Source organism: Leptonychotes weddellii, chromosome 7, assembly GCF_054177405.1.
Source record: "Leptonychotes weddellii isolate Sample4059 chromosome 7, ASM5417740v2, whole genome shotgun sequence".
NCBI lineage: Eukaryota > Metazoa > Chordata > Mammalia > Carnivora > Phocidae > Leptonychotes > Leptonychotes weddellii.
In genome coordinates this window covers 41346973-41366545 of record NC_138375.1, presented here as the reverse complement: position 1 = coordinate 41366545, position 19573 = coordinate 41346973, and the positions used below count along the sequence as shown (strand labels likewise).

The following is a 19573-nucleotide window of genomic DNA, read 5'->3' as shown; positions in this document are numbered from 1 at the left end:
CAAATATTGCCTAAATGTGGCGCCTTTGGCTGTGGGGAGCAGGAACAATATATATAATGTCAAAAAAACAAAGGCAGTGAGCTGGCTCGTTTCAGTGTTCAGTTCTGCACAATGAGAACACACCAAGCTCTTGTGTTCCTCCTATCTCTTTTCATTTGCCTCTAGGGATTATGATGAAGTTCAGAGTCCTACATATCCTGAAAGGTGTTGAAATCTAAACATCAGCCACTTGAAAAATTGCTCATTGTTAGGGTCACTTGATTTATTTTCCACAAAAATGCTTCATCGAAGTCTGGACTACAAAATGGTCAACGTTAATTTAACCCACTTTGTGAACTCTCTCGACCTTGGTTTTTCTGAAATATAAAATGAGATGATTAGATAAGAGACTACCTGACATTTAAGGCTCTATTCTGTAGATTCATTAGGGATCTAATCTATAGATTCATTAACTTAAATAATTACTAGAATCTATTATGGACACAAAATATTAATAAGCACTGACTACACATTAATAAGCACTGACTATAAATGTCATATATGTGTATATATCTCTACTCTGGGAGAGAGGCAGGGAGGGCAGTGGGAAGGGAGGGGGGAAGGAAAGAGGGAGAAGGGGAGAGAGGGAGGGGGAGAGAATGAATGAATAAATATATGACTTTTATTGATTACATGTCAGGCACCATGCTAAGTACCATAAAAACTTATTTAATCTTTACAATGATTCCAAAAAGAATTATCTTCTCTTTATATATAAGGTATGACAGATTGTATTTTCCAAATATGGCCATAACAATCTGTCTTATTCCATGTGTTCCTCTTAACAATGTGATTTTGACACTTGTTCTACTGAAAGGTTCCTTCCCTTTTGATATGCCTAGACTTGTGACTATGGCAGAAGTCACACTATGTGACTTCTCAGGGTAGGTCATGAAAGGTGATACAGCTTCTGCCTGCCTTCTCTTTGGTCCCTTGTTCTTGGAACTGACTCTCACGCTGGGGAAGCCCGCACAGAGCATGGAGAGGGCACATGTGGGTGTTTGGGACAACAGCTTCAACTGCCAGCTCTGTGCATGAGACTTCAGATGATTCTGTCCCCCGGCTGTCCAGTCATCCACAGCCTTTTAGTTCTCCCATCTGAGGCCCCAGACATCTTCAGGCAGGGATAAGCTATCCCACTATGCTGCTTTCCAAATTTCCTGACCCGTGGATTCCATGAGCATAATAACATGGCTGTAGTTTTATGCTACAGGTTTGGACTTGTTATGTTGCAATAGTAACAGAGACTTTGAGTTGCAAAGTTAGTTGTCCAGGGTCACACAGCAAATAAGTGTGCCAGGCAGAAATAAGCCCAGGTCTAACTCCTGAGCTCATGCTCTTAATTACTCTGTTGAAAAAGAGCTGCATATTTACAGGTCCTGCAAAACCAGTGTCTGTCACTCAGGGAAACAGAGAAAATCACTGTAATGCTGACCACGAAGAAACAAAATCAGACGCCCAGGAGATGAGGGAAGGGTTGCTGCCCAGGAGAGATGAGTTTTGCCACGGAGGCAGGCAGGAGCTCAGATCCAGTTCCTGTCCAGGCTTAAAGTGCGAAGTAACCCTGGGATGGGATGAGTGATGCTGTCCACATCCTCCAGCCATGACACTGTGCCTGGCAGCCTTCCTCCTTTTTCTGGGAGCAGTCTCTGGACTTCCCTCTGGCCAGTGCTGGGCCAGGAGGACAACCAGATAAGGAGATTCATGGCAGTGAGTCCCAGAAAGCTCTCACCACAGAATAAATGAGTGGTGGGAAGCCAGAGAAAAACGGAAAGGAAGTGATGTGATTAACACAAAAGGATGCAAAGAAAATTAGGACTTTTGAATCCCTGGTGTATGCTAGGCAACCTGCATCAGTTTTTGTTTGTTTACGTATTCTTGTAAGAATCCTATGATATTGGCATTAATGGCCCTGTTTTTTTTAAAGGAGACTGAGGCTTGCTAGTTAAGTTACTGGCTCAAGTCTTACAGCTAGTAACTGGAAGACTAGGATTCAAACCCAGGTCTCTCTGAATAATGGTTATATGGTCTCAAAACACAGTTATTTCTTCTTCTTTGCTTGGGCTTCCCTCCATCCCCCAACTGCCTTACCTGGAGTTCCTTCTGTAAGTTTAGTTTTATCCTTTGGGACCAGCCCAAGTCTCTCGTTTTTCACTAAGCCAGCCCAGATCATTTTAGTCCTCAGTGATCTTCTTTTTCTCTACCTATTGGCTACAAATCCTGTGCTTGGGAATTATTCAAATACACATTCTGCTTTATTATCTACCTTTTTTTTCTTGTATATCTTGGTTCTTCTACTGACTTGCAAAGTCAGGTGTCTGAACTCATGTTTCTTGCTTCTTTGCATCTGCCATAATGCTTAGCATTGTGCCTAAGGCAAGGTTTAGACCCAAGATGGTGCTCAATTAAAACATTTGATTGATTAATGCTCCCTGGTGTCTACAGAAACATACACACACAGTAACCAGAAACAAAACAAAATAAACCCCCTCTCCATTCTCTCTCTCTCTCCCCCTTCCCAGAATGGGTACCTACACAGAGACTAGGACATGAAAGAGAAGATGAATATCAGGTGGGTGCCTAGCCAGACTTCCACAGAAGGGAAGGCATCTTTCTGCCTGACAGCTCCTCTGTGCCACTCAGGAGATAAATAACCTGGCAGGAGCAGTGGTATGGACTCCCTGAATGCCCAGCCAGTATCCTCTGCATTCTAGAAATTAGACCTGGCTGACATCATTCCATCCATGGTAAACCAAAACTTAACACCAATCAGTAAAGATGCTCCATGTGGACCTGGGAATTTCGTACTGATGGCAACTGAAGAACTGACCCAACATTGCCCATTTTAGATTCTTGGTTTCTTAGGTGATGCTCTAATGGCTTTATAAAGGTTATAGGTCCCCCAAAGTCATAGTATTGAGTTTATCGTTAAACTTTGTGAGCTCTGAACCTTCGGCTAATAAGTACCTAGGGATGACCTTGACTGAAAGGTCCCATGGCTCAACACATGCCTGCTTCAGTGCCTTTGTTCATGGCATTCCCTGCCCTCTGCCCCCACCCCCCTAGATTTCTCTCTTCATTTTTCTTAGCTTTTGTAAAAGATCTTATCTCATCTTTCAAGGCACAGTCCAATGCTTCCCGGAGGTCTCTTTTCACCACAGCCCACACTAATTTTTCCTTTCTCAGAAAAAAGTTGGCACCAAATCCACATGCCACAGAGTTTAGCCCTCAGTTACACATTCTCTTAGTTCCCTGTGTTCCAGAAAGGCAGCCTGGTGCAGTGAAAAAGATCCTGTAATTTGGGGCCAGTGGGACCACAACCCATTATTTCCCTGCCATGCAACCCTGAAGATCTTTACAAAGCAGCACAGGCATTCTTGTTCTTCTACCGAAACAGCTGCATTGGGTTTCACTGGATGATGAACCATCGCTTCTTTCAGCAGACTTCCACTGAGGGACAGTGGGCTACTAACAGATTTTTAAAACATCAGTGAAAGGGACATCCTTATACATACATCCTGTCACATTTGCACAACCATTTCTATAGGATAAATGTGTGGACCCTAGATGTTTCTCACCCCTACAATTTTAAGGCCATTTGTGATCTTTTTTGTCTCTTCTTCTCCCACTCCCATTCCTACCTAAGGAGCTACAGTTAAAGAATCCCATGCCCCCTCCAGCTTTTCGCTATGACTATGAAACCTACCCTATGCCATAGTCACTTCCTAGCTGAAGCCAAGAGGTTGGCCTCTCCTAAGTGGCACTAGTTGTATCTTTTCTTCTGTTTCACATCTTTCTTTCTCCAGCTGGCCACAATGAACTTCCTCTTGGTGGGGGCAGAGTGCATTCCTGGGTGCTTACCTTCCCTTCCTCAGGAGATGGCTTTTAAAGACAAAGAGACTGTAAAGAATAAAAACGGAATAAAAACCCAAGGCAAAAAAGGTCCATTAAAAAATCAGAGTGAGGGAGCCCTACAGACGAAAATGGGACCTTTTTTTTCATGAATTCTAACAATCCATGGAGAGCCTTAAGGGACACTCAGAAGATTTCTGGTTTTGGAAGGCTGCAGTGTGTCAAGGATAAATCATGGAATCAGACACACACAAATTATAATCGCAGCTCTGCTGGGTAACCATGGACAAGGGAGTTAATCACTCTGAGCCTCAGTTTTCTCATCTGTAGAGTGGTGCTGATATACATGGGCAGAGGTTGTCATGATGATGAGTAATGTGATCTAACACCAGAGTGCCTGACACATAGCAGTTGCAATAAGTGAAAGCAATTATTACTACTGTTTTTGTGAGCCAAGAGAAAATTAGAGCATCCCTGAATAATGGGGTAACGGGCAACATTAGGATGATGGGGAGCTTTGTTTTCTGCGTCTATTTAACTTCCTTTTCTCCAGTTCTACCTGATTTTCCTCCAAATCCCTTCATGGACCAGGATTGAGTTTCCCCATGTGACACAGGTAGTTACTGACAGCTAGAAAATTTCTCCATTAGATTGCTTTCTCTCCATTGAATGAAAAATAGGACATGCGTAGAAAGTACATGTTAATTCAACAAGCATGTATTTGAATGTACAACACCTGGCGCCAGGTTTTGGATGAGCTGCAGAGATCGGTCTGCCAGTCTGTGTCTTGGTGAGGAACAGCCAGGGTACTCTAGTACAGGGCTGCAGGTGAAGGATGCCCTCAGAGATATGCATTGACAGTGGTAACAGCAACAGCAATGTCAACAGCTCTTACTGTCTGTGGGTCAGCCCTGTGCAGAGGAAGAGCTTTCCAGGCACCATGTCATTTAATACCCTTTCGGTAGGTCGTCTTCTTATCATCCTCATTTTCCAGAAGAAGAAATTGAGGTGCAGAGAAGCTATCTTCCCACACTTGCACAGCTGCTAGGATTCAATTGCAGCAACCCTATCCCAGGCTTCAGGCATAACCATTATTGTGAAGCACAGATTCAGAAGAGTAATTGGGGTTGGGAAGCCTGTATTTGCAAAGGGGGAAGAGTTGAGCAGGAAAGATGGAAGCAGTCACTCCAACCAGAGGGGATGACAAGGGCATGGATAAACAAAATGAAGCACAACTTGGTTTGGCTACAGCCTTGGCTGAACCTGAGAATCAGAGGGAGACACAGATGGGGGTCTGGAGACTTGGTAGGTACCATCTTGCTGCCATTTTGAAGATGGAGAAGCAAGACTGAGGAAGTGACTCACCCAGTGGGCTAATAGTAGACTGAGACTAAACTTATTTCTAAGCTCCTTTACCACATCCTCCAGTCATGTGGGCCTGCCCCCTGTGACAGCAGCTCCTCCCATTGCCTCCCTTGGGTAGGACTCCATTCTGCTTCCAGCAGGTACTGGGCTTCCTTATTTTAAGGCCTTCTTAAGCCATCAGAGACACACCATGAGTATCATCACCTAGGTTTGTCATTTCTGTGTTAGTGTGCCTGATACCATTGATCTTCTGCTTGATACCTTGGGCTTAATTTGCCCATTATCTTCCTTGAACATCCCTAGGGCAAAAGTATTCATTTGCACAGATGGATAGTGTGCCTAACTCATATTCAAAACCATCACTGGAGTATGAGCATACAATCCCCATCAACTTGATTAATAATGCTTTCATGTTTTCCCTATGTAGAATTCTGTACTTCTTTCCAGATGAACAATTGGGTCTTCTGATCCAAGATGCTGTATTTCCAGAGAAATTTTGAAAAGAAACTTTCTTTTCTCTCCAGGAGAAATGGTTCTCTCCAGGAAAGGAGAGGTTCTCTCCAGGAAAATGTAGAACCTAGGAAGATATAGTCATGGGCAGGCTTTTTTAGTTATAGAGACATAGGGATCATCTTTCTTCTAGTGCAGCACCCATCCATGGCCTAGATTTTCTAAGTCATGTGAAAGATGAGAAAAACATAGTGATCACATTTTGGAACACATACTTGGGACCAAAAACGAAGGCAGGAGGGGGAAAATTCCTTTAAAAAGTACATAAATATAATATTCCAAGTATGGTCTACATTAATTAAAGGTATAGTGGTACATTATACTCCTTGCTGTTCTTCCAGGGGTCTCCAAATGGTGGCCCACAAGCTGAATCTTGGCATGTTGCTGTTTCCTCTGCATAGAGTTCCCAGGTCAATGACTGTCCAGAACTGAGTGGGGGCTGCCTTCTTTGGCTGACATATGCATGTCTCCATTCACCACAGCCCCCAGCTGACGCCCATTCTTGTGTTACTGAGCTTACACGAATTACCTCTGTGACTCCTGGCTAAGTCCCTCCCCTCCTTGTATGCCAGAACCTTCACCTATCAAATTGGGATGGGGGTGTTGATTACATTTTACAGGTGTTTTGCTTATTGCTTGCCTCCTCTCACTAGAAGGTAAGCTCTTAGGAGGGCAGGGAATTTTTTGTCTGCTTTGTTCAGTGATATGTCCTATAGTACTTTGAACTGTATCTGTTGCATAATAGGCACTAAATAAACATTTGATGAGTGAATAAATGGCTCTAAACATCCCTTTTCAGTGAAACACTTTCTAAACATTTGCCTATGGTGATTTTTGAAAGAAAAAAAACAAGCTCTCCTTCAGTTAAGCTGCTCAAACCTTGGACTTTCAGAGCACTCTAGACAGGGAGAGCATCATTTGACTTCCCTCTTCCTGGTGGCCAGAAATGCTGGCTGAGATGCAGAAAATGATGCTTTTCATTTGCATATCCAGTGAAGCTTTTATCCTCCTGTCACTGCATTCATTTTAATACTTCCATGTGGCTTCTGGAGCTTCTGAAACTTCTACTCTTGTGCTTCTCAATGATCTGTGAAACTGCTGGGCATTGGAGCCTGGCTCTGGGTCTTGCCATCAGGTAGCAGAGGATTAAAGTTGAAAAGGAAGGCAATGAGCTGAAGTTCCAGGGATGGGGCCAATCCTGGATAGTCCCTACACAGATCACACCTGACACATTTGCAAAAGCCACAATGGTGAGGGACAGATGATTTTGATGCAGGTGGTCCCTGTAGAAACCCCTATACCTAGTCTTAAGCAACAAAGCATCTGTCCTACACTTCTTGCATCATGATTGTCTACACATCCTTGTGATATTGTTCCTTGAAGCAATGAATCTGTGTCCTAAATGAGGTTTATGTTTTCTAAAGGTGAAATATTTTATGATTTCAGGTAGCTTCTATCAACTTCCCTGAATTTCTACTCTCAGCATCCCTTCTTTCCTCCCGCAGCACTTAAATGACACAAGATGAGCAAGAGGAGGAGGTTTGCATGACTGTCTCTGGGAGAGGAGGTGAGAGAACAGGAGGTGGATGGGGTGGATTTCTCATCACCTCTCAGTGTCATTGCATACTGGTTGCTATGGAACTTTTGTGTGAATGCAAAGGTCAGACTGTCGTTGGTTATCAGTTTGAGATCTGCTCATTGGTTATCCTGTTCCCATGGTGAATCAGTTGCTTGGCCTGACAAGTAGATTAGCTGGTGGGGTGGGGGAGGTGTGTGGTATAGGGTTCTTGGAGATCTCTAAAGTGTCATCACTCCTCCACTCAAGACTTCTCACTGAGACTAATTATCTTCACTAGGTGGAGATAATTATCATATATTCTGATACATTTTAAGATCAGGAATAAAAGAGTTTTGAAAGCTGCAGTCATAATTTCCCATTTTCCTCTATTCCCCTAGGACCTCCCGAACTCCTCTTGTTCTACTTACTAAGGTCATCTGAACCCAGAAAAGTACTGACCCCATGGATAAGCCAATGAGGAAGTGGGGGCTGTGGGAATTAAGAGGTGAAGAGGCTCACTCTTAGCTCACTTGCAGACAGTGGGAGCCTCGGGTTGACACTGCATGGTTTGACACTGCATGGTAGGCAGCATTGGACTGCGCATCAATAGGCCACAGGGATTGTCTCGATCACCTCAGAGGAAATCGCTTTGCCCTCTTGGGCCTTGGTTTCCTCATGCGTAACATGAGATGGATAAACCAGATCATCTTAATGATCCCAACCCAAAGCTAAAGGTCTCTGGAACTTTGGTTCCATGTTTTCCAAATGCTCCCTACCTCTTGGATCCATCATGGACTCTTCCCTCCCATTACTCTCATATATCCAGTCCATTAGCACATGCTGTCAGTTCTAATTTCAAAGTAGCCCACAAATCCATTTTCATGACCATTATAATTTCCATCACTATAATTTCCCCTAGATGGCCATGAGATCTTCTTGCTTGGTTTCTCTGCTTCCATTCTTGACTATTCGCTGCCCAATTCATTTTCCTCATAGCTCCCCAGATTGGTATTTTAGCATGTAAATCAATCCTTCCCTTGCTTAAAACTCTCCAATGTCTTCCCATTATATTTAAAGTAAAACTCTAAATCTATACTATGGTATGGGGCCTCACATAATCTGGACTCTGCCTGTTTCTCTGATGTTGTCTCAAACCCGTTCTCATTCACTGCAAGCCATATACACTGCTCACCCCTTCCATCCTTGAAAGCAGCCAAGCTCTTTTGCATCTGAGAGGCTTTGCACACGGCTATTCTGTCTCTCAGCTCTGTGCAAGCCCACCTCTTTCTTACCTATCAGCTCCTCAGAGAAACTGTCTCAGAACTCCTTAAGTCAATCCCCTGTAATTCAACTTCCCTTATTATCTATTGCTACAGCAGGGTCATTTTATTTGTAGTGCATCACAATTGCCTGTTTAATGTCTGTCTTACAGCACTATACTCAGCAGCTCCTTGAAGCAAATACTCCTAGCCCCCCATGCTCCTCATTGATATATCTTCATATTCTCAGCACCCTGCACCATGCCCTGCGTATCATGGACAATTAGCAATATCTGTTGAATAAGTGAATGAAACTAGCTACAAATAGGGGGAAAGGGTGCAGAAAAGAAAGTTGAAGGAACTAAAAATACATATTGCCTGTGATAGTTTTGTTCCTCTTTTAGTTTATCTCTTCTCAAAATGTTCCTCTCTATGGGAAAAGGAATCTAAATATCTATTAAAAATAGGTCATCAGATGCAAGAAGCAGGTCTATGAAGTCAATTCACGGATGGCATTTTAATCTCACCATCAGCCTAATGCAAAAAATTGAAATCTGTGATCATAGCTAAACTGAATTTTAACTTCGGAATGTTAAATAGCTTACACAAACCCAATTTCTCATATAAGTATTTTAAGGAGAGTTGGGAAGAGTCTTTAAAGCATTTCAGGAGCATTTACTGGTCTATGTCATTGAATATGTTAATCACAGATTATTTATCCACGGTGTTAAGTGCAGAAAACATTGGCTTGAGCCACTGTGGCCAGTGCTGCTGGCTGATTCCTCCACAGCCATCCCAACCCCTTCCCTTCTAGAGGCTAGTTAAGTTCTTGCCTTACTGGCCTTCCTTGCCACTATAAGTGATCATGGGCCACTGTTTCTGACTAAAGAGAGAAAAGCAGCCATCAGCTGCTGTGGTGCAGAGTATTCTGTTAAGCTTTTTTTTTTTTTTTTTTTTTTTTGAGCCAAAGAGCTAGAAATGGCAACCCTTCTTCCCCTTCTTGCTGCTTGAAACATGCACACGATATCTGGGTGTAGCCATCCTGTGAATATGAGCAAATGCCAAGACAATCCCAAAACAGCAGATCCTGGTTTCATTGAACCATGAGCTGCTGTCTGCTTCCATGCTTCTTATAATGTAAGAAAGACAACTCTTCATCTGTTCATATTCTTGTGGTCAGATTATTGCGTTAATTGCAGGGAAGCACATTTAGCTACATTTTGTTGGCTTTGATTAATAGACCTTAACATGAACTTTGAAGAGATGAAGAGATAAAGCTACTCGTGTGTGAGTGTAAATACATGTAATTCAGATGGAATCTAGTTTCTGAAAATCTAAATTAGTGAGGATTTATGCTATATTCTTTAAGTAAACAGCAAGAACAACTAACTGAAGCTCATTTGGAAGGATATTTGATGTATGCAAGCCCTTTAAAGCTCTTCCCACCATAACCCAGATTATCTGACACAGTGCTCTGCATGTTAGAGGCCCATGAACCTTGGCATGAAGTTGAGTGGAAGCTCAATATATAAAATCAATAAAATAACAAAAAATGGCATTTGTTTTATAGTGCTTCCTGGATATTATATTCTGGGTTCTATATGTATCATTCTATTTTAAACCTCACAACAATACTTGCGGTGGGAACTATTCCATTCTACCAGTGAAAAAACAGGCGGAGAGTGGAGGTATTCTATCAAAGATTGGGAGGAAGGAGGCTGGGTTGGATCCTGTTCAGTCTCCTCTTCACCTCAGTGTTGGTTCCTAAGATACTCTAGTGGAACCCTCAGAAGGCGTGGAGGCAAAGTTTGAACATCCTTCTGCAGTCAGAGGTCACAAACTCAAATACCCTCCCAGGGGCCAGCTGAGTAACACAGGAATGAAGGTGGTTAGCTGGGGGCGTCGGTGCCGAGGGGGATGACGGATCAGCTGAGGAGGGCAGCTGCCATGCGGCTGTGCACAGCCATGACCAAATTCTGTGCAGATCAAATAAAAACAGGCCTGGCAGGGGATTCGGCTCTTGTGGGCCACTGACTTGAGACCTTGGGAGGAAGGTGGGGAGTATGAAAACATACCCTGAGGTCAGACCACACGCGGGTGAACCATTAGGAGGTGAGATGCCCATGGAGGAAAGAAATAATGGAGAACAACAACCCCTGGGTCTTTTTAGACACGTGCATATTGTGATGGCCCTACATTATACTGACGAGCTGAGAGTCATCCCTTCCCACTGTTTATCTACTGGCCTGATTTATTTTTAAGCAAGTCCTTCCCCTGCTTGGTTCTATCTACTCTTCACCATGTGTTTGCCAGTATTGGCCAAGCATCCAGTCTCACACCTCCTCTCCCACGCACCCCACCCCCCAACTGTCTTCTTATTTAAAGAAAAACAAGATTATAATGGTGAACAATGAGACTACCTAAATTATACAGCAGCCAAAATGGGTCCTGAGGGAAGCTCCTCAGGGAGAATTTTATTCCATTACTACTTAGGAATATTGGTTCTCATTGACTCTCAAATGCAAATCAGACAGGTGGTAAAGATGCCTCCAGCACAGGTCCACAGGGGCTTAATATTTATGCAATTTGCCCCCAGAGGGTGACAGTGTGTGCAAATCTATTCACGACAGCCACGTTGTAAGTCATGACACCCTGTGTGCTTTAGGAACTTGGTAGTCTGCAAGGGACTGCCTAGTGGAAAAGGAGTTCATAGACAGTGAACAACCATAAAAAGAAAAGGAAATATAGTCAGTGCTTGTGTATGAGGTAAATTGGAGGGGATCTGTGGCATGAACATTCCAGAATGTAGTTGAAAGAGCACTACACACAAAGACAGGAGGTCAATAAATATGGGAATTGGTCCAGATTGGTAGATTTCAAGTTTTTTTCATGTCCCCTACTTTCCATCCTGCCTTCTTTTTTTTCTTTCTTAGCTTCAGAATCACTTTTTTTTTTTCAAAAGAAATAGTATTCACTATCATATAAAACAGACAAAAATGGAACTACTCTGGTTCTGTGGGGGGGAGGGGTTGCAACCTCACTGATTTGGGCACCCAAGTTCTCTCAATGCAGTATCTGAGGCACCTCTGAGAAACCCCAGTTTTAAAACATAAGAAACAAATTTATATCACCACTGGAACTAGATTATTTCTGAGGTCTATCTCAGAACTAAGAAAAAGAGAACCTTTTCTCTTAAAATTGAGGAAACCGAGGTCTAGTAGGGCCAGGTGGCCTGCTCAGGGCCATACAGAGCACACTACAGCCAGTGCTGGGACCCACTCATAGTTCAGTGCTCCTTCCATCACTTAGAAGTAGTATAGGATGGTGGTCCGAATCTCAACTCACCTAGCTACTAGCCCGATAACCTTGGCAAGACTCAAGTTCATGTGATTCCTCATTTATGAAAGAAGATGCAGCGAGGGTCCCACCTTATGCTTCTGTGAGGATTCAGTAAGATAATGCATGTATGGGACTCAAAACCTTGCTTCCCATCTGATAGGTGTTCACTAAATGTTAGTTGTACCATACTGTCCCTCGCCCCTTCTCTGAACCTTTCAGCTACAGAACATCAGACTTGTGATTATGCCTGTTCATCCTGACAGAGCACATCAACCAGATAGCGGACAGAGCTGGCTCAGACACAGGAGGCATCCAGATAATCGACAGCATACACTGGACAGTTGACTGTAAAGCATAATTGAAAAGCTAAATACAGTAAAGCTGGAAATAATTCCTATCCCTTAACTTTCCAGTGTTTGCTTTTTTTTCCCCAAGAAAAATATAGCATTGAGCAAAGGGGTTGAGAAGAGCTGACTGACCTGGGAGAAATGTCACATCCTTGTTGCATGAATGCTCCCAGGGAGAACCACAGACTGTTGAATATCCCAAACTCATTGGACTGGTCACTGGTTGTCTGGTCCCGCCCTTCCTCAAACTCTTCACTGTGCCATTCATAGGGGCTGAAGCGGCTGACCAGGAAAAGGACGACACTCACTCCAATGTAGGCAAAGACAATGCACATCCAAATCTCATAAGCCAAAGGATCGAGGAAGGAGAAGACCCCAGGTTTGGACTTCTGTGGCTTTTTTATCATGATGGAGATCCCCAAACTCATAAATGGCTTGGAGAAATCTATCACCTCTTCCCGGACCAAGGTGATAGTTAAAGGAGCTACGGCCACATCGGCTCTCTGCAAAAAAAAAAAAAAAAAAAGAAGAAGAAGAAGAAGAAAAAATGCAGTTGAGCTCAGCAGCTCTGTATTCTCTTGTTTCTCTGTCCACTGAATATTCTTTTGCATCTTAAAGGATGTGAGAGTTGAAAAGAACCTTAGAAGTCTAATCCCTCCTACTCTCTATAAGGTATTTCTTTTTTTTTTTTTAAAGATTTTATTTATTTGAGAGCGAGAGAGAGAGAGAATGAGAACACGAGAGGGGGTAAGGTCAGAGGGAGAAGCAGACTCCCTGCTGAGCAGGGAGCCCGATGTGGGACTCGATCCCGGGACTCCAGGATCATGACCTGAGCCGAAGGCAGTCGCTTAACCAACTGAGCCACCCAGGCACCCTCTATAAGGTATTTCTGACAAATGAATGATCAGCTCACTATCTTACAGGAGGGATGATCCCATTGTTTGACAAGCTCTAACTGTGAAGGCATCTTCTTCACATTACTGGAGGGGGATGTTGTGATATCTGTTGCTTCTGCCTGCCTGGCTGCCATACCTCCTTCCACCGCTGGAAAATCACTCCGGCCCCACTCCTAGTCCTTCTAGTTCAAATGGGGCTGATCACCTGGTTATGTGGTGAAGCACATGACCTGGGTTTGGCTATCAGTACTTCATTTCCCTGGTCAGAATGATTCATTCAAAAATGGCATAGGACCGGGGTGCCTGGGTGGCTTAGTGGGTTAAGCAGCTGCCTTTGTTTGGCTCAGGTCATGATCTCAGGGTCCTGGGATGGAGCCCCAGGGAGTCTGCTTCTCCCTCTCCCTCTACCCCTCCCCCTGCTCATGAATGCTCTCTCTCTCACTTGCTCTCAAATAAATAAATAGATAAGTAAATAAAACCTTTAAAAAAAAATGGCATAGGACCCAAGTCGGTTTAATGAGCATTAGCCCTGAGAGTCAGAATGAGAGATACAGAAACTGGTCCATAATATAATTTGGGCCATGCTAAATTCAGGGCTTACCCTGGACTCCTAGGAAAATGGGTTAATATATTCTGTTTGTCCCCAGGAACATAAACCAACTTTTCTGTTTGCCTAAGCCAGTTTGGATTGGGTTTCTTTTACCTGCAGCCAAGGTATCCCTGGCTAATAAGGTGATAAAGGCAAATTTAACTTAATAAACACTTATTGGACACTTATTATGTGCAAGCCCTAGGCTGGAAGCTGTAGGTGAGCTATGGTCCCTACACTCAGGGTATTACAAATTAGTAGGAGAGGTTGGTATACATATCCCCCCTCCCCCACCCCAGCCGCCCACACACAACTTCTCAGTCTACAAGGTAGGTTGGATATGTGCTACCCAAGAGATACAGAATGATACAGAAGAAAGACCAGAGAGACATTAATTTTGGCTGAGGAGATTAGGGGCTGCATCATAAAAGAGGTGACACATACAATTGGCATTGAAGGAGGGGTAGGATCTTGTTGCTCTGGCAATAGTACACATTCCAGAAGGAGGGAACCATGTGAGTGAAAGCCTTGCAGAGAGGAGGAAAAGGTGTGTCACAAGTATTTTTCAAGAAGACTCCTAAGAAACATAGTTAATTCACTTTTTAAAAATTCAAATCCAGCATGTAGATAAACATGAAAAGGTTGGAAGAAATGCTCATCCTTGGACATCCAGCATGTGGAATCACCAGCCTTGCTCTTTGGTCTTCCCTCCCTCTCTCTATTATTACACAATAAAAGTCCACTGTTCTGTTGGCCTGAGATCAAGAGATCCTGGAAACCCAAGAAGGTTCCATGGACAGGAGCCACAACACTCATTCTGGAAATGAGAGACACGTCTGTGCAAGTCTGTTCCAGGAGGCTGGCTTTCTCTCATGATGCTGCACTGCAGTGCAGATGTGAAGCTGGTGACAGATGCTGTGCAGATGAGGGCCCCGCTTAGCTGCTGGCTGGTGTTGCATAGACAAGATTTCCTCCGGTTACTTTCATTGGCTGGGGTTTGTGAGAGGGTGCTTTAGGTGGAATCAAAAGCCTGGCTTCAGAATGACTTAAATTCTCACCTAGAAAAAGAAACTTTCCATAAAGCAATGTAGAATCAGGTGTGAATTTGATAGTAATTCTGTTCTTTTCCCTAATAACCACTGCATAAATCTTGATATATATATATATATATTCTCCCCCCAAACACTTACAAGCTAGTGCAAGGGAGAAGATACCTACTCTTTCTTCCGGAACCTAACATCGAAAGAAAGATAGAAAAGTAAGGGAGGAGAAAAGTCATGGAAATAACTTAGAGGTACTACCACAAGTTATCCAAAAGGGAAATGAATGAAGACCAGCTTTGAAAGTGGTAACAAGAATTGAATGGATTTGTTTGATGCCTCCTGACGTGAGTTAACAAAAGGAATTGCAGACTGGAAAAATCCTAGCAGCACATCATCTTAGTGCTTAGTTCATTCAGCGATTCCAGGATTTGTTTCATGGAACATGATTTCTGGAAGGATGTTAATAAGCACAACATGAAAATAAACATTGGAAAACATGAATTTAAACAGGTTACTTTGGGGCAAGACTTCTCAGAACCTTTAAAAGATCACTGTGTGCTGAGAATTTCCAAGAGACGTAAGTAGATGCAGTACTTCTAAAATTATCTGACCATGGATCCTGAGCATCAAAAGAGACCCACGTGTGTAGGATACACACAGTGGGAGATGCGACATTCCGTGACCTTACTTTATAGAGAAAAAACTCAGGTCCAGAGAGCGAAGGTGGTTTGTGCAAAACTGCAGTGTTTTAGCTTGTTTGACATTGACTGAGAGGTCTGGAGAGTTGTTTCAAACACCTGAGGTTGTTCCTGGAGCTCTGCAGGATTGGTGAAAGGCCGAGCTCACTGGGAAAGCATACCCGCTGCTCTGCTCTGTGACTTGCTGACCACGTGGTCTGAAGTGAGACCGTTGTCTTTTGGGATATCAAATTCCTCATTAAAAAAAAAAGAGGCATGATAACTTTTGCTTTACCTATTTGATAGGATTGTTTTGTGAGGATCAAAAGAATTCAAATATGTGAGAATACTGTGAAGTGTAAGCGTTTTAGAAACTCAAAATTATTTACTTAAACTGAGTTCTTAGGACAGTGGCTCTCCAAGTTGAGCATATATCACAATCACCTGGGGGATTTTAAAAACACAGGTGGCCGAGTTTCTGGATCTGAGAGTGATACCTGAGAGTTTGCATTTCTAATAAGTTCCCCAGTGATGCTAATGCTCCTGGTCCAGACATCACACTTTGAGAACCACTGACCTAGGAGCGCCCCAGACAAAATATGTGATGTCTGGAAACAATCCTGGGGACCGAGTAAACAGTTTTGATGCTGTAGGTAAAAGCAACATGCGACGAAAACCATAAGGGATCATAAGGGACGGAGATCGACTCTGAGCCAGGCACTGTATAGGTAAACTCCCCACCCCAGCCCTAGGATAAGGCATTCACTTTCTCTGTTTTTCAGGAGTTGAGTGACCTGTAGGAGTCGTGTAGCCAGTAGGCAGAGTTGGAACTCAAATCTAGGTGTCTGTCTGCAAAACTCACTCTATTTCTGCTTCACCGAGACAGAGGACAGGCAGAGAAGTCACCCGTGAATCGAGCCCAAAGCCATACCCATGCAAGAAACAGAAACTCCATTGCAGTGTGTGAATCTGCATCTGAGAATGCAGACGCTATTGCTATTCTCATTCCCAGTTAACAGTGGCCTTACAGTCTAGTGCTCGGATGGTATGATTTCTATCGAGGCAGTAGGACCCAGCGTGCAGCTGAAAGCAAGGCTACATGTCACAACTCTGCTTTTACTAGCTGTCCTTGGCCAAATGACCCACCCCCCACTGGGGCTCTGTGTCCTTATCTATAAAATGTGGAAAAGTAATTATATATATCTTATGGGGTTGTTAGGAGTATGTGAAATAATGTGGGTAAAGCATTTCGCATGGCACCTGGCACATACTATCCATAGTAAGACTACTACTACAATTTTTGAGAAGAACAAGAGGGAACAAAAGGAAGATGAGAAACCTTGATTGGCTTAGCTATTTAAAAGGCACAGAAATAATAATTAGAGGCCTCCGAATGAGTTTTGTCCAACCTTCTAGTTGTTTGTGGCTGATAGATGCTTCCTTAATCTCCTCCATTCTTCCTCAGGGAGACAGAAAAAGAAAGCCAGACCAAAAATCAAGGATGAGTACTGAATTGGGCCCATCACAGAGTCTTCAGAATATAGTTTATACTGCGCAGAAAGATAGGGCCAATAGAGGGGAGAGGATGGATGGGGAAGGACGGGCCCTGGGGCATCAAAAGTAACTCTGGTTTCTTATGGATGAGTCAGTGACCCATCACTGACTGTTGGCTACTGGGGAGCTTGACATCAGGAGGATCGTACCATTGTTATGCCTGGATCACAGGCCTTTTGCTAAGGGAACTGCGTTCCATGGGATGAGGGTGAAGATGAATGCTGGTGGAGGTTCCCATGGAAACCAGTCTCCAGATGCAGCGTTAACCATCTGGGTCTCTGTCATCAGTGGAGCTTCCCAAGGTGAGAGAGTAGAGGGAGGAGAAAGGGTAGAAGCCCATCCCCCTCCTCAACTCATTAACCATCTTACCAGGTCATCTCAAAAGCCACTTTTCCTGTGGAAGATTTTCCTTATCCCACCTCTCCTTTGAATTCCCTTTGTGTGGCTCTCAAGGCCATCATGACTCCTATTGTCCTGACATGGGATGATGAGATTTAACCTAAATGGTTGCTTCATCCTGACTGGAAACTCAACATCAACCTGGGACTCAGCATATGCTTCTGTTCAGAGACCCAGCTTGCAGCCTTCAATTTCTGCACAATTTCCTGCAAGTGGTGGCTGACTTATGTTGCCTTTTGTTGTTTCTCTGCTCAAGTATCTTCATCATATCCCAGTGCCCACTGAATCAATCCACTCTTCCCCATGTCATTTCTTACTCAAACGTAGCCCTGACTACTCAGTCTGAGCTCTCTGCACAAGCAACCAGTGTTTTCTCACTCTTTCTTATTTCCATCATGAGAAACTCCTGGGCTGCCCTTCTCTCTATTTGAACATGGCCACTTTTCAGGTTCCATATCCCTCTTGAGGGCTAGACAAACTCATGTTAGCCTCTTGCCTGATCCTTGAACTATGCTATCTTTTACTATTCTCTCTCATTGTATTTTCTATCCTATAAAATGTTAAGATCCTTGGGGACAGGGATCAGATCTTTTACTTCTTGGTGATTCCTTACATACTTAAAGCAATTCAGGCATTCAGTGGCTTCTCAAAACTGCTTCAACTTATTGAAGATTTTATAGCAATTGTGCATGGTGTTATTTCAAGTGTAGTGAGTGATATAAAGACAGAGAGATCTACTCCTATTACACAGATAACTATTATACAAGGTGGGGTTAGCCATAATAGAAGAAGAAACTAAATCCTACAGGGGAAAGCAAGAGCACTTACAAAGGAGAGTTTATACCTATTATGGGGGGAAGGAAATGACACCTTGGAAAAAGCAATATTTGATACAGATTTTGGAGGAAGGACAGGTCTTTGGGGGTGCTGAATAGAAGTAAGCACTCTACAGAACAGAATGACTTCGGGTAGTTTGGCAAAAGTGGAAGGTACAAGAGAGGGAGTATTGGGGTGAATGACTAGAAAGTTGGGTTGGATCCAGGATGCATCTGACCCCAGTGAAGAAATTTACATGGCGGGGCCATAAATGACTTTGAGCAGGGAAGTGGCGACTTAGCAGTCTGCCTTGGGAAAACTGGATCTGAAGCTCAGGGGTCACCTGTATTAGATGATCATCAACCGAAGTCACAAGAGTGAGCTGAGTTTGGCTGAGCAAGCTGGGACCAGGAACCTTGAGCAGAGAATGTCTTAAGATAATGGATTTTGAACCCCTCATCTTTTTGGCAGCAACAATACTAAGTTAAGGGGTCCAACAGTATCTGTGGGCAGGGCCAGCCAATCACCAAATGACTTTCTGTCAAATCCTGTCTCTGCCCTCTAATTCCCCGCCCTGTGGAGAACTTACTCCATAGACCAGCTCTCCCACCATGCCATTCCAAGCCTTGGTGTCAGGGTCACGGGCTCCATATTTTCCATCGCTGACAATCTCAAGACGGTAGGAGTAGCCCACATGCTTGGCAATCTCTGCTGCCAGCTCTACACAGTAGCCCTCGTAGCGGTCATTGCCCTCAAACTGGTTGGCATTCTTCTTGAGCATCACATAAGGATCTTCCTGGTGGAGAAATGGGGGGAGAGAGAACTTGGGTTGTGGGTCCACTCAGAGGTAAGGAGGACTTTGGCCTGGCAGAGGAGGATTTCACCAACATTGGTTAACTTTGGAGAAGTCGCTCTAAGTCCCTAAATCTATGTCCTGCATTTCTGCTCCCTCGATTATAAGACTTCTTGGGTTAAGGAAGCAAACTCTTAAAATAAGAATATTTCATCACTGAGATGTAGGGCTCAGCTTTTTAAATTATGTTCTAGGTGCTCTTGTACTTTTTGGAGGTACCTCTAGGGGCACTATGCTGGGAAAGTAGACCCTGAACAGTCTCCAGCTTTCTCGTGGTCAGTCACTGAGAATGGGCAGCAGCTCCACTTAAAGTGGATATAAAGCACCTAGAGTTATGGGCTTAAGGAAACTTTCTTTGAAAATGGCTTCTACTGAGGGAATGTAAAGTCTGAGAACCACCATAATTCAGTCTCACCATTATGTTTTATATATGGGGAAACTGTGGCTCAAAGGAGGGAGTAAGTGACTTACCCAAGG

At 43.6% G+C, this 19573-nt stretch overlaps 1 protein-coding gene across 2 annotated transcripts in view; it reads right to left on the bottom strand.

Moving 5' to 3' along the window:
* Positions 1 to 19573, bottom strand: part of GRIA1 (glutamate ionotropic receptor AMPA type subunit 1) — a 297774-nt gene that overhangs the window by 73043 nt on the left and 205158 nt on the right. For both annotated transcript variants that reach the window (XM_081826209.1, XM_081826208.1), the window contains exons 10-11: positions 18833 to 19039; positions 12402 to 12772 (exon numbers count right to left, since the gene is read on the bottom strand). In XM_081826209.1, coding sequence (XP_081682335.1) covers positions 12402 to 12772; positions 18833 to 19039 — 578 coding nt within the window. The remainder of the gene's footprint in view (positions 1 to 12401; positions 12773 to 18832; positions 19040 to 19573) is intronic.